The 20,631-nt window shown below is 43.3% G+C and overlaps 1 protein-coding gene across 3 annotated transcripts in view; it reads left to right on the forward strand.

The window, feature by feature from the left end:
* The window catches only part of LOC124722872 (F-box/LRR-repeat protein 6), a 213,505-nt gene that overhangs the window by 93,355 nt on the left and 99,519 nt on the right, over positions 1–20,631 (forward strand). For all 3 annotated transcript variants that reach the window (XM_047248008.1, XM_047248006.1, XM_047248007.1), the window contains one exon: positions 5,886–6,108. In XM_047248008.1, coding sequence (XP_047103964.1) covers positions 5,886–6,108 — 223 coding nt within the window. The remainder of the gene's footprint in view (positions 1–5,885; positions 6,109–20,631) is intronic.

Here is a 20,631-nt window from a genome sequence, read left to right on the forward strand (position 1 = left end):
CATAGCGACACACATCATTAGTGCCGACATGAGCCATCACCTGCAGTTGGCTGCACCCTGTACCCTTCATGGCATCCAGAAGGACCCTTTCCACATCTTGGATGGCTCCCCCCGGTATGCAGACGGAGTGCACATTGGCTTTCTTCCTGTCCTGAGCTGTCATATCCCTAAGGGGCTTCATCACCCGCCTAACATCGGAGCTCCCAATGACAAGCAATCCCACCCTCTGTGCTTGTCCGGACCGCTCAGGGAGACCGGCCACTGCCGCAACAGGCGAGGTCTCCCTTGCTGGCTCAGAAGTACTTTCAGCAGTGGGCAGCACCTCAAACCTGTTACAGAGGCATAAGGGTACAGCCTTGTGACCAGCACCAACTTTCGCCTTCCGCCCAGGGATTCGCGACCCCACCACAGTTCGCCAATCATTGTCAGGCAAGTGCCGACCGACAGGGATGTCCGAATCCGAGGGCACAGTGGCATCAGAGATCCCAGGTGATGCTACAGGTTCCAGAGGCGCCAAAATGCTCGCCTCAGGTGTCCCAATGTCACCGCAGCCCAGGGCAACAGCCTGGAGCCTGTCGATCACGGCCAACACAGCTTCCAGCTGTTTACAGACAGTGGCCAATTCCCCCTGAATCCATACACAACAGGCGCAGTCCCTATCCATCCCTAACAATTTTTTTTTCCTCTCTCTTATCTCACAAGCTGTTCAAAAGAAACAGATGACTGATGACTACGCCAATTTACACTATACAGGTACTAAAACGCGATGCTACAACTCTCAAATACTATAATACACCCAAAATTTGTGAATTAAACTATACAAGTTCCCAAAAACATGCAAAGAAATTAAGAATTAAACTATGAAACAAATAAGTGAGCTAAGAGTACGACTTGCTGCTGGCTGCTGCTTATCCAACGGTGGCAGGGAGCTCTGTCTGAAACCAGAATAGTGAAAGATATTTCTGAATTCATTCAGCCATTGCCTTCCGTGGTGAGAAGTGAGGATGGAGGCCTGTGGCATAAGACCTAAAATCTTCAGTTACATGATCAGAAAACACAACCACTGGGATCAGAATGTACAACTGTGAAACCTGCATTCTCAGTGTTCTGTGTGAATGCCAATTGTTCCTGTATTTGCCATAGTAGAGACAATAGATTTTAATCTTCTTCTTCTTCTTCTTGTTATTGTATCTGCGACTGGAGACCTCCTTCTTACTTCTCCTATTATACTATGGTTTCACAACACTCTTGTTTAGAACAATTGTTTACATGTTTCCTGTAATTCTGCAATTAATCCGGTAGGCAAGAGGTTTAGAAATTCCTCTTAAAAGCACTCTAGTAATTGCACTTAATGTGCCATTCCATCCAGATGAATATTTTTTCTTTAGTATGTGTATTACTTTGCATACCTCTGCTCATTCACCTCCTCAAATTCAAACTTGGTACACTGAGTAAGGGGACATGGGGTCTCTCTACCTGTGCATCTGCATATGGATTCGTTGGTTAATAGTAGAAGTCAAACAGTTATTAAAAATACTACATGCAGTGTTTAGGATTTTCACAATGTTACCTTCATGTCTAACACTGAATGGTTCCACATTCATCTTCTTGGGACCTTTACAATATTTGTCAATTAGCTCTCAGGATGCCTAAGTTGTGTTACCAGACTGCCCTATTGCTTTTTTGTTAGTCTGCTTCCTGAGGTTAGAGATTATGGATTGTACATCGTGTCTCAACAGAAAGTTTATGTTTGATATGTCAGAATAAAATAGAATTTGAAGTCTATTGACAGAATATGTATTTAGTAAAGAAAAATACAGTTTAGAAATGTACTTCTTAAAAATAAGGTCATTTGAATGCAATCCAGCATGCCTATGGCACTCATTTAAACTATGAACAAAATTTTCCATGACCTCTCTGCATGTAAACACAGGGATGGCTGCCACTTTGCTACAGATATTTTCTTTCAGTTGCTCCAGAGAAGTTGGATTATTGACATACACTGTATTCATGGTGCTCAAATCTGGACTACAGGATGGCCCATTTATGTCACCCCTCCTGGAGATCATTGTGCCAGCAAAAATTTTATGAACTCGCAGTAAAGATGCATTGGACATGTATACTGTGGCTCAGTCTTGCTGAAATCATGTTCTTTGGTTATCACCAGGAAAGTTTTGCGATTCAGGTAGCAAAACATCATTTAACATCGTCACATTACATTCCGAATTCACTGTAACTGCATGACTGCTCTTGACCTTGACAAGTACGGATCAGTTATTCCTCGATCCTAAATCACAGCCCATACAGTAACTTTTGGCAAATGAAGGGGTTCTCATGCTTCTACACTCCTGGAAATTGAAATAAGAACACCGTGAATTCATTGTCTCAGGAACGGGAAACTTTATTGACACATTCCTGGGGTCAGATACATCACATGATCACACTGACAGAACCACAGGCACATAGACACAGGCAACAGAGCATGCACAATGTCGGCACTAGTACAGTGTGTATCCACCTTCCGCAGCAATGCAGGCTGCTATTCTCCCATGGAGACGATCGTAGAGATGCTGGATGTAGTCCTGTGGAACGGCTTGCCATGCCATTTCCACTTGGCGCCTCAGTTGGACCAGCGTTCGTGCTGGACGTGCAGACCGCGTGAGACGACGCTTCATCCAGTCCCAAACATGCTCAATGGGGGACAGATCCGGAGATCTTGCTGGCCAGGGTAGTTGACTTACACCTTCTAGAGCACGTTGGGTGGCACGGGATACATGCGGACGTGCATTGTCCTGTTGGAACAGCAAGTTCCCTTGCCGGTCTAGGAATGGTAGAACGATGGGTTCGATGACGGTTTGGATGTACCGTGCACTATTCAGTGTCCCCTCGACGATCACCAGTGGTGTACGGCCAGTGTAGGAGATCGCTCCCCACACCATGATGCCGGGTGTTGGCCCTGTGTGCCTCGGTCGTATGCAGTCCTGATTGTGGCGCTCACCTGCACGGCGCCAAACACGCATACGACCATCATTGGCACCAAGGCAGAAGCGACTCTCATCGCTGAAGACGACACGTCTCCATTCGTCCCTCCATTCACGCCTGTCGCGACACCACTGGAGGCGGGCTGCACGATGTTGGGGCGTGAGCGGAAGACGGCCTAACGGTGTGCGGGACCGTAGCCCAGCTTCATGGAGACAGTTGCGAATGGTCCTCGCCGATACCCCAGGAGCAACAGTGCCCCTAATTTGCTGGGAAGTGGCAGTGCGGTCCCCTACGGCACTGCGTAGGATCCTACGGTCTTGGCGTGCATCCGTGCGTCGCTGCGGTCCGGTCCCAGGTCGACGGGCACGTGCACCTTCCGCCGACCACTGGCGACAACATCGATGTACTGTGGAGACCTCACGCCCCACGTGTTGAGCAATTCGGCGGTACGTCCACCCGGCCTCCCGCATGCCCACTATACGCCCTCGCTCAAAGTCCGTCAACTGCACATACGGTTCACGTCCACGCTGTCGCGGCATGCTACCAGTGTTAAAGACTGCGATGGAGCTCCGTTTGCCACGGCAAACTGGCTGACACTGACGGCGGTGGTGCACAAATGCTGCGCAGCTAGCGCCATTCGACGGCCAACACCGCGGTTCCTGGTGTGTCCGCTGTGCCGTGCGCGTGATCATTGCTTGTACAGCCCTCTTGCAGTGTCCGGAGCAAGTATGGTGGTTCTGACACACCGGTGTCAATGTGTTCTTTTTTCCATTTCCAGGAGTGTATTTAGGATTTGTTGCATTCCAGTAGCGGAAATTTTGGTTATTGATGTGATCGTTCAAGTAAAAATGAGCCTTGTCAGAAAACAAGATGCTGTTAATGGGGGGCACGCATCATTAATGAATTGCAGACTATGTCTGGCATTCTGAGGCTTTAATTCTTGCACCAACTGGACTTTGTAATGCTGCAGTGATGATCTGTGCACATTCAAAGAACTTGCACACTTATGAATAGAGAGGTTAGGATAATCACGAACACACCAATTTATACTCTCCATGGATTCACTCATTCTTGATAACCTTGGTCACCTGGACTTCTGTTTGACCGTTGTTGAACCAGCCTCCACAAACCTTTTGGTCCATTTCCGGATAAGGGGAACACTTTGAGCATCATTTACATTATGCAGTCCACACTGTAAAATTTTCTCCATCCTAGAGTCACTGAATCACCATTTTTGTAAAATTTTTGCACCCAGAACGCGCGGTCCACTCCCAAGAAGTGCTCCATGTTGACTGAATTCCAAAAGACCTAGCAAGCATTCAACGCATCCCCCCCCCCCCCCCCCCCTCCCCCCTCCTCGGATTTATTGCACCTGTGCAGAGAGGTCATCAAGTATAAATTTTCTTTTGAGACTCCCTGTATTTTGGTTAAAAATCAGTGGTTTAGCAGTTTTGTAAAGCAGGCTTTTGTTATGTATACTCTTTGTGAGTCTATAATCACACTTGGTGGAAGTTTCAATCTAGAATTACTTCCATTTTGGTAATTTTTCATTACCTTCTGGATTTTTTTAACAAGGCAGCAATGCTGTATGTCAGGAGGGTTGAGTAGAACTCATTCCATTTGTCACTAGACCTTTTTAATTTGTTACATAGAACCCCATTATTATTCTGTTACTTTGTATTTAAAGGTGTTAATGTTTCTTCTATTAGAATTTGTTTCTGCAGGAGAGTGGTCAAAATAATGAAAAATCTAAGGTACTGTAATTTGTTTATAATAGAAGGAAACATTCCACGTGGGAAAAATTATATATAAAAACAAAGATGAGGTGACTTACTGAACGAAAGCGCTGGCAGGTCGATAGACACACAAACAAACACAAACATACACACAAAATTCAAGCTTTCGCAACAAACTGTTGCCTCATCAGGAAAGAGGGAAGGAGAGGGGAAGACGAAAGGAAGTGGGTTTTAAGGGAGAGGGTAAGGAATCATTCCAATCCCGGGAGCGGAAAGACTTACCTTAGGGGGAAAAAAGGACAGGTATACACTCGCACACACGCACATATCCATCCACACATACAGACACAAGCAGACATGTGTTAAAGAGTTAAATTTGCATGGTCAGAGGCATGCCAGAAAGCTTTCTTACCTTAGACCAGTCCCTTGTTTATAAACTTTCAACTTGGGGAAATGCTTAACACTTGCCACTGGTGAATCAGAGTGTGGCATTGGTGGAGTGCTGTCACACAAATATGCCAGTGGCATAGAACAGCCCCTTGAATTTGTGTCTAAAACATTAAATGCAGCACAGGGAAACTACTCACAAATGGAGAAAGAAGCTTCGACAGTCATACATAGCATGAAGAAGTTTCACATATATCTCTGTGGTACTAAAGTTCACCTGATGTCCAGTCACAAACTTCTCATTCCTCTATTTGTCCCACACTCAAGACTTCCTGATAAAACGGCACATGGGCTGCAATAGTGGACATTGTTTCTTAGCATCTATAACTTCAAGACTCATCATCGGTCCACCACACAGCACTTTTATGTTTTTCAATTTGGACCACTCGCTGAGCTGTTTATGTATGTTTACAATGGCTTTCACTATGTTCTGGACATTGCTTCTGGATAGCTGTCCACTTTGTGAACTCTGCCATCATCAACCATAGGAACTGCATATCTGTTCCACCAGTCTTTGCATCACTGCTTGTGAGAATGAGTGTATAGACTGTGTTCTACCTATGCTGAGTAGGGTAAAAAAACTGTTCATGTGTGTATGATTATGTCCATCCAGCACTTTCCATGTCATTGTAAAGTAAATTTTATTCAACTACTTCAGGATACATGTTAAGTCTTTATTTCTGTGATAGAAAGTACAGAACACAACTGAAACTGTTTCAGGTTTTATCTCCTGGCTTCCCTGACCTTGAGGAATTAAATATTGCAGCATTTACTCTTTTTGATGAATCATGCTCAAAACCCATAGTTGATGACAACTCCATAGAAAGGATTTTAAAAACCTCAACTAAACTTAAGCTATTAGATGTTCGTGGCCAGAATAGTGTGTCAGATGCAGGTTTAGTAAGAATACCTGCATGGAATGTTGAACGATTATTTCTTGCAGGTAAGTACCAATTGAAATTTACAATCTTAGTTAGTATGTGTGATAAAAAGTAGTGGGAATTATTGTTTTTTGGAAAGAATTTAATTTGTTCGTCTACATCAATGTCATTCCCTTCAAAATTGTCCCCATTAGATACTATACACTTATGCTAGTGCTTTCTCCAATCCCCGAAACACCTCTGGAACTCGATCCTTAGGATAACTTTTAGCTCTTCCAGTATTCCCCTTATATGAATATAAGCATGTTCACATTGTAGCTTGTTACTTTTTGTAGCTCTGAATGTCTGCACCTAAAATCAAATTCTGTTTGGACTATGCTGGTGCAAATATGATGGACTTCATCACCAATGCAGTCCTGCTTATGCTGGCACCGAAAAGTTTCAACAAGTATTCAACTTCATATGAATGAATATGAAGCATTTCTTCTGGAACCAGTCTCATATATTATTTCCCAGTGTACAACGTTTTGAACATTACGGAATAGGCAACCTAGCTTGTCCACTCATAATGAGTTCATACATAAGAATGACATTAATTAATGTTTCACTCAAGTTCTTACTATCTTTCAGAGTTATCCTCTGATGAGCTAGAGTACAATTCACACACAAACACACACATATACACATATGCCTGTGCCTGTACATGGAGCTGACTGGGCTAAAAGTGCCAATGCTATTTTTTCAGCAGGCAAACTGGTTGTGGTGGGAGTAGTGTTAATGTGGGATGGGTGGAGGGAAATAGAAATGGGAGGCAGGGAGAGACTGTTGGGTGGAGGGTGCAGGGACACAGGGTTACCAGAATTTGAGGCTAGGATGATTACAGCAGCAGAGGATGTGTTGTAAGGATGACTCGCATCTGCGTAGTTTAGAGAAACTGCTGGTGGAGGAAAGGATCCAGATGGCTTGGGTTGTGAAGCAGCCTTTGAAATTGAGCATATTGTGCTCAGCTGCATGTTGTGCCACCAGGTGGTCAACTTTGTTCTTGAGGTTGCTGTTCATCCTGGTGGACAGCTAGTTTGTAGTCATACCAACATAAAAATCTGTACAGTGTTTTTAGCAGTGTTGGTTTATGATATGGCTGCTTTCACAGGTGGCCCAGCCTCTGGTGGGGTAGAATAAGCCTTTGACAGGACTGGAGTAGGAGGTGCTGGTTGGGTGGATTGGGCAGGCGATGTACTTTGGGATATGATCCCTTTGGCTAGGGAGTTGGACTGGGAATGGCATAGGGATATTGCATATGTTGGGTGCACGGTAGAACACCTCTTTAGGAGGGGTGGATATCTCTCATTTCAGGGCAGGGTGGGAGATAATCAGAGCCCTGGTGAAGGATATAGTTCAGTTGTTCCAGTCTGGGGTGATATTGAATAATGAGAGGCTACTCCTTTGTAGCTGATTCTTGGGTGAGGTAGTAGATTTTTTTTTATTTATTTTTTTGGGTGGGGGAGGGGGTGGAATTTCCTGTCTGTCTGTGCAAGTCTTTCTAAGACCTTCAGCATACTGTGCAAGGGATTTCTCGTCACAGTGGATACCGTATTTACTCGAATCTAAGCCGCACTCGAATCTAAGCCGCACCTGAAAAATGAGACTCGAAATAAAGGAAAAAAAAAAAATCCTGAATATAAGCCGCATCTGAAATTTGAGACTCGAAATTCAAGGGGAGAGAAAAGTTGTAGGCCGCACCTCCAAATCGAAACAAAGTTGGTCCATTGTAATATGAGACACAATTTAGGTCGAATGAATGATGATACAGCTACAGTAGTTTGGTTCGAGTCGTAAGCTTAGCAGTTAAGCTTTACCACATAGCCATTGCTATGCGTCAGGCGCTCCGTCCGTATTTATACGGGTGCCCTTCCTTTTTCACGTGCTTCGTCTGGTTTGAATCGATTGCTTATTTTGCTTTGATCTGATAAGTGCCATTTTCTTTGTTATAGGTGTTTGCGTCACTCTTCAGCTGAAAATGCATTACTGCACTGTGTCATGCATTGTTTGTCGCATTTTGATAGTGCGTGTTTACGTCCTGTCGCGGCTCGCGGCATGGCTTGCTTTTGTGCGCGCTACCGCCGCGTACAATTAAAAAAAAAGAGAGGAATCGTCTAATTAGCGAAACAATGGCAAGAGACTGATATTTGTTGTTACTTACACTGCTGCTTTCTTTGATAATGATCAACAAGAATCAAATAATAGACTGCGTATGATATAACATGTTCTGAGCGAGAGTTGGGCGAAAATTTTTCTCCGTTTGAAAATCTTTGCGGCCGCTTCTTTATTACATCAAATTCTGCACAGAAATTAGTCATCTTAGATTTAAAAATCTAGTCAGTTGCCGTGCTTCATTTCTGACTGTATCACTATTAGGCATAAGAATAATACGAATATAAACATGACACTATACGTATATTCTTCCGCGTTTGCTGTTGTCTCACTCTAGTTTCGTAGTTTATTTGGCAGACAGCATTTAAATGAGATAGCGGCAAACACGAAAGAATACATGGCAAAATGTTTATATTCGTATTATTCTTATAGTGAAGAGAATACTGTATGTGATTCAAATTTCATCAGGTTCCTATTAGCAACCATCTCTTCTCACAGACAGGAAAAAATTCAGAACGTAGAGCTGGCCAAATTGACAAACATCCCAAACAGTCTTGCCAGTCAGATTTTCGTAGTACACTGAAATTGTGCTACATTCGAAGATGAACAATACGGAATTTGTATTTACTTCCTTGGATAATGTATGAAAATGCAGTGGTCGAAACTCGCGGCGGAGAAAAAAGCTCGTCTTCAACTTTTTTTTTTAATTTATTTACTGACGCAGAGGTTTTGGCGCCAGTATTTATCTTTGTGCCTACAAAGCATGCCTGCGTAGCGCTACATATATTCGACGGCAGAAGTTAGTTGTGGCGGCATGTACCAACATTTTTCATAACTTCCGCTTGCTTTGCACTCGATTCTAAGCCGCAGGTGGTTTTTTGGATTACGAAAACCGGAAAAAAAAGTGCGGCTTAGATTCGAGTAAATACGATAGGTCGTTCATGGATGTCTGGACCATATGGGGGGATTTTTTGGTTTGGAAGGGATGGCAGCTATTGGAATACAGGTACTGTTGGGGGTTAGTGGGTTTAATGTGGACAGAGGTGTGAATGGAGCCATCAGAGATGTGGAAGTCAACATCCAGGAAGATGACACATTGGTTAGAGGATGACCAGGTGAAGCAGATGGGAGAAGAGGTGTTGAGGTTGAAGAAATGTGGGTAGAGTATCTTGGCTCCGAGTCCAGATCATGAAAATATCATCCGTGAACCAGAAACAGACCAGAGGTTGGGAGCATTGGGAGGCTAGGAAGGTTGCTTCTAAATGACCCAAAAACAGGTTTGCATAGGAGGGTGCCATGTGAGTGCCCATGGTTGTGCTGTGGATTTGTTCATAAACCTTACCTTCAAAGGGAAAGTAGTTGTGGGCTAAAATATAGTTGGTAGATCAAATAGGCAAAATAACAGAGCCCAGTAGAAATCCTTGGATAATATTGGAGATACTGAATGTGATTGGTGAAAGGAGAAAATATGAAAATGCAGCAAATGAAGCAGGCAAAAGGAAATATGGACATCTAAAACATAAGATTGGCACGAAGTGCCAAATGACAAAGCAGGGACATCTAGACAGAAATACAAGGCTGTAAAAACAAGCATGATAAGGTGAAAGAAGGTAAATCCTATAGGAAAATTAGAGAGACCTTTCAATGGAGGAGTAGTAGCAGTTGAATATCGTGCTCAGATGGCAAGCTAGTACTAAGTGAGGGAGGAAAAGCTAAAAGGTGGAAGGAATATATATGAGGACTGTACAAGGGAAATGAGCTTGAAGGTGATGTTATAGAAGGGGGTGAGGAAGTAGATGAATATGACTTGGAAAATATGATATTGTGAGAAGAATTTGACAGAGTATTGAAGGACAGAAGTCAAAATAAGGCCTCTGGAGTATATGACACTTTCTTAGAGTTACACAGATCCTTGGCAGAGCCATCCATCCATTGTGGTGTCATGTATACAGCCAGTGACAGTTTGGTACTGGTATGGTACTTCTCCAATTTTGCAGAGAACCGTACCTTTAGATAGGCTATTACTATTAAGAAGTCACTACTGCCAGCTCGCTCCTGTGGAGGAATCAGTGTACTATTCATGTCTGCATCTACACCTTGAGAGATTCAGCCACAACAAAAGAATTCCACCTGCTGTGCAAGATATAGAGATGGGCAAAATACCCTCAGACTTCAAGAAGAAAGAAATACTTTGTATTCAAAAGAAAGCAGGTGATGTCAGGTCTGAATAATACCGAAAGCCATAACTGAAAAAATTTATACAAATTATTTACAAAAGAATGGAAAGACTCTTAGTAGCTAACCTTGAAGATTTGTGTTGTGGCCCAATAGGCCAGAGACATTAACTATGCCTCTCCAGCATTTGAACTTGCTCCATCTAAATATTCAGTTCCCTGTGGAAGTGGAAAAAGGTGGCATCTTACCACTCCTGAATGTCATAGAAGAAAAAATGGCACAAAGTGTCTACTGCAAACCCACTCACATAGAGTCATATTTGCAGGCCAAAAGCAGTCACCACCCTGCTTAATGAAGTAGTGTCTTATGCTCTGGTGCATAGAGCCCATATGGTCTCAGATACCGACAGTGAGCTACAATGCTAAGAACGGTGTTCCAACAGCACTGTTATTCTGGTAGGCAGATATGCAATGTGTTGTGAACAAAACAAGTTCAGTGTAGGGATGTAGATGGAGATGCAGAGGCACACATTGCAATTACCTTCTTGAGATATTTTGGTGGCATGTCTTCAAGAATGAAAAAAATCCTCAAGAGACATGACATCAAGTGTGTTTTTCACCCATCAGCAAAACGGAGGATTTTTTTGTGTTCAGTCAAAGACAATCTTGGGCCTTAGAAAACGTAGAGGATATAAGATCCCGTGCCATTGTGGGAAATCTTATATTTGGCGAACATGTCGAAACATGCAAGAACGTTATGTTGAATGCTATTTTCATACATGCCTGAGCCAACTTGATAAATTAGTGGTGGCAGATAATTGCCAGAATGTGAGGCATCACATGTTTTGTGAAAATACTGAAGTTTTATCCTCAGCATCATCATTCTAGGACTGTGTTTTTAAGGAGGCCATACTTATCTATATGGTGAACAAACTTATCAACAGTGATGCAGTTTTTCAGTTAAGCACTGCCTGCAATGCAGTATTGGCTGCCATTAAATTTATACAGGAGAAACAAGAATCTCCAACTCATGACTGGACACAGTATGCTGTAGAGGTTTAATTCATCTTTTAACTACAGGAGCGTCCGGAGACACAGTCATTGCCCACTGCACATGCACGGAAGGCCTCTCTTTGGTTCCATATGGGACAGTATCAGTGCCACTTTCACCCAACCCTGAGCACACCCCCATGCATACATATTTCATGCTCCTGGCCAGAATAATTTCGCCACTGCTGAGTGATTACCATCCGTCACATTTTACAGCGGTGACCACAACCACCACCACCTGAAAATGTTGAACAGTTGTTTCAATGAAATTTGTGGGACTTGCCCAGTATTATTAGATTTGTGCAGTCTGTAGCACAGTTTTAATTTATTTGAATGGCCAGCTACTCTGCTCAGTAAAAGTCAGCCTCTATTGGTGACATGTCAGGAGGGTAGCAGGTTGCATATTTAGGTTTCTCTCTCTGCTTTTATAGTATAGTTATTAAGTTAGTCGTGCTAGGATGGTTAGGACATGTGTGCTCACGGGAGGATGGATGGCATACCTATTTGTTTTTACAAAGGGTACTCTGTGGCATTGGCCCCTTACTTAGCTGGCATTTATCATGAATCTTTCATCCAGTGCAAAGTCCCAAGTGACAGGAAAAAAGCGTGGGTCACTGTTATATATAAGAAGGGTAAAAGAATGGACCGGCAAAGTTATAGACCAATATCTTTAACATCAGTTTGCAGCAGAATTCTTTTCCTTGAGACAGAAGAGCTTCTGTCCACAAATCAGCACAGATTTAGAAAGCATCACTCACGTGAAACTCAGCTTGCTCTTTTCTCACATGATATCCTGTGAACCAGGGATGAAGGGAAACAGGCAGATTTCTGAAAAGCATTTAACATGGTGCCCCACTGCAGACACTTAATGAAGGTATGAGCATATGGAGTAGTTTCCCAGACATGTAAGGGGCTTGAAGACTTCTTAAGTAATACACACATAAAAAAAAGTTTCCAGAACCTGTACAGAAAATTGGAGTAGAGATCAACATAAACATCATTTCAGCTCTTTTTATTGCTCATGAAAAACCACACATTGCATGTTGTACCACCATACAGTGAGACCTTCAGAGGTGGTGGTCCAGATTGCTGTACACACCGATACCTCTAATACCCAGTAGCACATCCTCTTGCATTGATGCATGCCTGTATTCATCGTGGCATACTATCCGCAAGTTCATCAATGCACTGTTGGTCCAGATTCTCCAACTCCTCAGTGGCGATTCGGCGTAGATCCCTCAGAGTGGTTGGTGGGTCACATCATCCATAAACAGCCTTTTTGAATCCATCCCAGGCATGTTCAGTAGGGTTCATGTCTGGAGAACATGCTGGCTACTCTAGTTGAGTGAAGTCGTTATCCTGAAGGAAGTCATTCACAAGATGTGCATGATGGGGGCGCAAATTGTCGTCCATGAAGACGAATGCCTCGCCAATATGCTGCCAATATGGTTGCACTATCTTTTGGAGGACGGCATTCACGTATCATACAGCCAATACAGCGCCTTCCATGACCACCAGTGGTGTACATCGGCCCCACTTAATGCCATCCCAAAACAACAGGGAACCTCCACCTTGCTGCACTTGCTGGGCATCTGCCCTCAGTAGCTGAGTGGTCAGCGCGACAGACTGTCAATCCTAAGGGACTGGGTGTTGTGTTGTCCTAATCATCATCATTTCATCCCCATTGACGCACAAGTCGCCGAAGTGGCGTCAAATTGAAAGACTTGCACCTGGCGAACGTTCTACCTTATGGCAGGCCCTAGTCACACACACTTGCTGGACAGTGTGTCTAAGGCGTTCAGCCTGACCAGGTTGCCTCTGACAATTGTCTGGTTGAAGGCATATGTGACACTCATCGGTGAAGAGAAGGAGATACCAATCCTGAGCAGTCCATTTGGCACGTTGTTGGGCCCATCTGCACCACACTGCATGGTGTCGTGGTTGCAAAGATTGACCTCGCCATGGATGTCGGGAGTGAAGTTGTGCATCATGCAGCACAGTTTGAGTCATCACACGACGTCCTGTGGCTGCACAAAAAGCATTATTCAACATGTTGGCATTGCTGTCAAGGTTCCTCTGAGCCATAATCCGTAGGTAGTGGTCATCCACTGCAGTAATAGCCCTTGGACGGCCTGAGCGAGGCATGTCATTGACAGTTCCTGTCTCTCTGTATCTCCTCCATGTCCGAAAAACATCACTTTGGTTCACTCCAAGATGCCTGGACACTTCTCTTGTTGAGAGTCCTTCCTGGCACAAAATAACAATGCGGACGCAATCGATCCGCAGTATTGACTGTATAGACATGGTTGAACTACAGACAGCATGAGCCCTGTACGTCCTTCCTGGTGGAATGACTGGAACTGATCAGCTGTTAGAACCCCTCCATCTTATAGGTGCTGCTCATGCATGGTTGTTTACATCTTTGGATGGGTTTAGTGACATCTCTGAAAAGTCAAAGAGACTGTATCTGTGATACAATATCCACAGTCAACGTCTATCCTCAGGATCAGATGAAATCCTTATTCAGATTTATAAAACACACATGGATACATACAACTCACCCTCTCGTACACTCTGTTGTCTGCAGTCACTGAGACTCGATTGCAGTGAGCAACAATCTCAGCAGGGTTGTAGTGAAGTTACAGAAGACAGTTTGGATCAAGTGTGAAAACACCCTATCCCCATTTCTCCAGAACCTCAACACCTCCTTTCCTTTACCTAGTCCTTCTCAGCCCAATAAGCCACCTTTCTTGATGTCTACCTTCACCTCACAGATGACTCCATCAGTAACTCCATCCACATCAAACATACCAACCACAAACAATTCCTCCATTTTTACAGGTCCCATCCATTCCTTACCAAGAAGTCCCTTCAGTAAAGCCTGTGGTTGTTGCATTTTCAGTAGGGAGCAATCCCTCTCCAAATATGCTGAGGGTCTCTCAGAGTTGTGCACAGTCTGAAATTGCCCCCATTTTGTCTAGAAACAGATATCTCATGCTTGTTTCTGCAGTCACATTCTGTACCTCACATACCCACTGACCAGCCACAAAAGAGCACACCCCTCCTCTTCCCCCTTCCCCCCCCCCCCCCCCCTTCCACGGACTGGAGCAACTGAATCATGTTCTGAGAAGAGACCAGGTACAGTCTCACCACCAAAATTATGATGTGTCCCTTGGGACAGATCAAGTGAGGTGGCACAGTGGTTGGCACACTGCACTCACATTTGGGAGTATGATGATACAAATCTGCATACAGTCATCCAAATTTAGGTTTTCCTTGATTTCCCTAAATCACTTGCGGCAAATACAGGTGTGATTCCTCTAAAGGGCACTGCCAACTTCCTTCCCCATCCTGGTAATAGTCCGAGCTCGTACTCTGTCTCTAACAACTTCAAAGTCAGTGAGACATTAAATCCTAATCGTCCTTCCTTCTGTTGGGATGGTGTGTGGATTTCTGAGTTAGAAATCGAAAGAATGAGTGAGCACAATCACTGTGGGAAATATTGTAATATACTCAACTTAGGACAATGAATCCTCATCAAAATCCATATATAAGTCCTTGAGCATTGCCAGGAGAAGTTAAACCCCTTTAATAGTTTACAGTTCATATGTAGCTAGCAATCCACAGAATTAAACATTAGTCAAGTCTTGATGCCAATGATGTTGCACTATACTTGGAGGAAAAGTAGTGATTGCAACCACGATGATACTTAACTTCTGCTAGACCGGAGCTAATCAGCTCTACAGAGCTGCAGTCGGAGGGCCTCTTAAACGTGCGATCCGTGGTGACAGTTTTGCCTCAGCTCAGTGGATGTAGCATTCATGTGGCCAGTGGTTGGGCGGAACCAGTTGCTGTTGTTTCACTGTCAGACAACAGCAGAGCATCTAATGCCAACCTCTGCACCCACAACAATTTTCCCTGTGTTGTATCAACAGGCTAAAATACCACATCCCTCCATCTGAAACTTCCTCACCATTGTCATGTAGTGAGCAAAGCAATGGCGGCACGAGGGGGGTTGGGGGGTGGGGAGGAGTGCGGGCAGATAGGCTTGTCCACAGGTGTTGCGGAGGAGACATGAGCTGGGATGAGATAAAATATGATAAATTAGGGCTCATAAGGAGGCACATAGATCTTGTTTTTTTCCCTTGCTCTATCTGTGAATGAAACAGAAAAGAAAATTATTACTAGTGGTGCAGAGTACCCTCCGCCACACGGCTTACAGTGATTTGTGAAGTAGGTATGTATGTGTAGATGTAGATGTAGATGGCTAAGGCAGCATCACCACCAACAATCCAGCATCTGCCTTGCAAATGCCTGCGAACACCAGCTGAAAAACCGGGCATAGGTTACACACTTGTGTCCAGTGGCTGAGGCTCTATTGAAGTGGATGACATCTCAGCATCTTGTGGGTCCTTGCTGTTGTGAAGAAGGGCAGTTGGGCGATCCTGACCCGACCCCAGCGTCAGAAGCAGTAGGCACCGTGATTGCATCAGCAGTGCTGCGTTGATCTCCCTCAGCTCCACGTCTAGCACTGATGGAGCCAACCCCGGGGGAGGCACAGATGGCAGTGGTAGAGAGAATCCGTTTGGCAGCAAACCTGAAACTGAGAGATCTGAGGCAGTATCACGCAGCTGACATGCACGAATTAGGGTGTAGTGCAGTCTGTGCACACTGGAAGGGCCTCGAATGACAAAAATAGAATTAGCCAGTTGTTAATAATTGTGCACATTCCTATCTTCGGCGGGCTCCAAACAATCTGAAAAAGACATCATCATTAATTTTGAACTGAATATTGAAAGGGTACTTAGCTGACTGCTGAAGTGATTGCAGTAGGTGAAGTTAAGTTCTACTTTGGCAGCCATGCCGCATTTCCGCAGGTGATTTGCCTTCTCTTGACTGCGAACAGTAGGATGCCGAGAATGTTTGCAATGCCTTTTCCTATATGTGGGAAGTATGAAGTATGTTCATTTGGGCTTAAAGTGCATGCAAAATGTTGCGCCTCTCCATTTGGCTGGTGATGGGGTGGTTCACTAGTCATGTGTTGTAAGCTGTTGGTGTCACAGACTTGTGAAATTCTCTTGACACAAACTGTGGTCCACTGTCCAAAACAGTTACTTGTGGAAGTCTCTCTACGAAAAAAACTGGCGTCAGTGTTTTGATGGTTTGAGAAGCCGTCATGGACTGCATGGTGCAACAAATGTAAATCTGCTAAATGCATCAACCACAATTAATCATCAAATGTTCCAAAATGGGCCAGTATAATCAATATGCAGTCTTTGCTGTGGGGCAGTGGGTTTAGGCCACTCAGAGAATTTCTGGGTTGGAGCGGCTCGGTGCTCCACACAGGCCTGGCAGCTGGCAGTCAACTTTTTGATCTGGAGTCCCATCCTGGTGCAAATGCAATCGTGTTGAATTGTGTTAGGCAAATTGTTTTGTTCTGACCATGCCCCCATGACCTCTGTGCAGCTAATGAAGCACTTTTTGTTGTAAAGACCATTGTATAAGTGCTTGTGAATGATATGATTCTACATGGAGGAGAGTCACACTCTGCTGAATTGATAGAACAAGTTGGTGTGCAAAATACTGACAAACCAACGAGGTCTGAATTGCTTTGACTGTCCGTGGCCAACTGGTGCAGATGTACAGAACCAACAACACTTGGAAACCAGGATCTGCCACCACTTCCTGACCAACCACCCTATGCGTGATTGGGAAATATTGAAGTGTTGTCGTCAAAGAGAGAGTCAGTCCTAATAGGTAACTGTGACAGGCTGTCAGCATTTTAGTGCTTTGCCATAGGAGGGTAGACAATCTCACACTGCTAATTAGACAGAACAAGAGACCAGTGCTGCAGTTTCTGAGCTGTGCACAGTGGGACAGGGTGGAATGGGCTGAGCAGTGAAGTCAGCAGGGTGTGGTCCATCACAAGACAGAATTATTGCCCATACAGGTACTGACAATGAAACTTGTTGACATCATAAATTATTGCAAGAGCTTCTTTCTGTAATTGGGAGTAATAGCACTCTGCTTTATTCAGCAACTTAGATGCAAATGCAGTTTATGCATTTGCCCCCTAGATTCTGCCCTGATCCCACACGATGAAGTGTCAACCGCCGAAATTACTGGTTTGGATGGGTCAAAATGTGTCGGGTAACTGTCACTCAACAAAGTGTCTTTTAATTTCTTGAAAGCTGAAATGCTCTCCTGGGACCACACAAAGTGAGTATTCTTCCTACGAAGTCAATGCAATGGAGCTGCAATTTGAGCAGAATTCAGGATAAACTGAATATAGCATGTAAGTTTGCCTAACAGTGCCTGTACTTCAATGATCTTGTGGGGCTCTGACACATCAAAAATGACTGAGGATGCGCCTCTGATGGATGAATACCTTGTGCATTTCTCACATATCCTAGAGGGATGATCTCTATCTGAAAAACAAACACTGGTCCTTGTTTCAGAGAGGAAAGCATGTCAAAAAAGATTTTGCAGATTTGGGAAATGTTTTTCTGTTGTATGATCAGAAGCTGCAATTTCATCCAGATAATTGGAGCAGGAGGGTACGTTTGCTGTCAACTGTTCCATTTATCATTGGAGTATGGCAGGCACTGATGCACTGCTGAAAGGTAACCGTAGAAACTAGAACAAGATCATGTGCGTATTGATCACAAAAAACTGCTGTGATTGTTCGTCCGAGGGTATCTGAAGATAAACGTGTTGCAAGTCAATTTTGGAGAAGTATTGACCAGCACCTAATCTGTCCATTAGTTCTTCCAGCTGTGGCACGGTATACAAATGTACAGCTGTTTGAGTGTTGACAGTGGACCTGAAGTCATCACATAAGCCTAACTTGCCATTTTGTTTTGGTGAGATCACTAGAGGAGAAGCCCATTGGCTTGCAGCAACTGGTTCAAGAACACCTTGTTCCTGCCGTTGTTCTAATTCTTTAGCTACTTTGTTCCAAGTAGCTTGCAGGACCAACAATGCCCAAAAGAATTTTGGTGTGTTTTGGCGTTTATTTATTTTATTTTATTTTATTTATTTATTTAACCTGATCTAATTAGGGCCATCAAGCCCGCTCTCACATCGGACCAGAGTTTCACCCATACAATGTATGTTACATCATAGTTGCCGAGGAAAGTAGCAATTTTAATATGACAACTAGTATTAACATGATTTGAGTGTCTGCAGTGGTGGCGTGAGTAAATTACGCCAACTATGAACTAACGAAGTTAATACTGGCATTACTTAAACTACTGCAGCTGCAGCCATTAATATTTATAATAGTAATAATAATAATAGCAGTAATGACAATAATTGTGACATTAATAATAATAATGATAATGGCAGATAAAAGAACAATTTGTAGGTCTACAAAGTAGATGTTTTCTGATATAGCAAATTCTGAGAAGGAAATTTAAGGAGACTACATCAGCTAAGAATACTGGGGAATGTGGAAAATCAGGTTGAAAAGAGAGACATACAAGGGTAACGAATGCAAACAGGGCCAATGGTAATCTTATTGTTGCTTTAGTAGATACATCATTAACTGTCTTCTGAAGCTGGGGGTGTTATTTAGTTCTCTAATATAATGCGGTTGTTGCAGAATTGGGTTCCCAATACTGACAAGGACTAGGAGAAGGTAGCTGTGTGATGCAATGAGACAGAAAGGATCTTGCTCCGGTGGGAACAGGCATCTCTGTCTTGCTGTTCAGACAAGAACAATGAGTTGAGGAGACATATGAGAGACTGTGTTCGTTGATAAGACAGTAGAGAAGATGGGGAGGGTATGGAAATCTCTGTGCTTGTTTGCACACAGCCAGAATAGCTGTGCATATGGTGGTGAAATGTGATCAAAGAGTTGAACATCACAGACATAATGAATGCAAGCATTCTTAACCAGTTCCCAGTACCATGAGACTTTCTGAGAAAGGCCACTGTAATCAATAATTGGCAGTATAGGTGTTTGTACGAGTTCCTTCTTCAGGTCAAGAGGGAAGAGCTTCTTATAATTTTGTAGGGCTCGGAGAGATACTGATGCTTTCTTGCATATTATAGTTAAGTGCTCAGTCCAGTTTAGATTTTCATCTATTACACTGGGGAACAGCCATTTTGTTGTCCTAGATCTGTGACTTGTTCTTAACTAATTTTTGGTCCCTGAATTCAAAACTGTTATCGGTTTTTCTCTATCACGTCAAGTTTTTAAACTACAGGATACTCTCTCTTTACCCTAACAGTCATTAAAACTGGACATACAAAAGAAAATAAAGTGGGTACTAACCAAACGTAGTAGAATATTAGAATATTTTATTCATTCAAAGGTTATTATAATATTCAAAGTTACATTGTGTTTATACAGATAATAAAAACAAAGATATTAGGGTACAAATTTTTGCTTATAACTTTTCCTACAATGTTCCATCTGGGGACATTCTAGCTTGATGCTCCAACAGTAGTCAGCCATCATACCGACGTCCTATCTATGTTGATACCTTGCTTCCATGACCTTCATATCTTGGTGGTATCTCTCACCCTGTTCATCTCTAACAGCACCAAGATTTTCTGGAAAGTTAGCAAGATGGCTATGTAAGAAATGCAATTTTATACTCATGTTACAGCCAAGCTTTTAAAGCTCCCTAAGAGTTGTTGAACAATTTTGGTGTAATTCTGGGCTCGTGTATTTCCTAGAAAGTCCTTGACAGTACTGTTGAATGCCAACAAAGCGTTCTTTTCAAGTTCACTCATTGTTTCTATGAAATGTTCATCTTTAATAAGTTGCTGAATCTGTGGCCCATCGAAGACACCACCCTTCATCTTCTCATATGACAAGCTAGGAAATGTTAAAATGATATACTTAAAACAGTCCCCTTCAGTTGACAGAGCTCTAACAGATTGCTTCTTGACACTTAGTTTTATATGCAAAGGTGGAAATATAATGTTTTTTTCTGTCAACAAGTGGATGATTTACAATGCTTGGATCACCAGGTTTGAGGTCAGATCTTGGTGGCCACTTTGACTGCACCCAATGCATCTCACGAGCTCTGCTGTCCCACATACACAGAAAACTTGGATACTTGGTATATCCACGTTCCTGGCCAAGAAGGAAAGAAACCATTTTAAGGTCAACACAGATGATCCATTGGTGCAAGTTATATTGCAACACATCAATGACCTTCTTTATGTCTTCGTATTTTTCATGCAAGAAAACTGAAT

The sequence above is a fragment of the Schistocerca piceifrons genome, chromosome X (genome assembly GCF_021461385.2).
Source record: "Schistocerca piceifrons isolate TAMUIC-IGC-003096 chromosome X, iqSchPice1.1, whole genome shotgun sequence".
In the NCBI taxonomy this organism is placed as follows: domain Eukaryota; kingdom Metazoa; phylum Arthropoda; class Insecta; order Orthoptera; family Acrididae; genus Schistocerca; species Schistocerca piceifrons.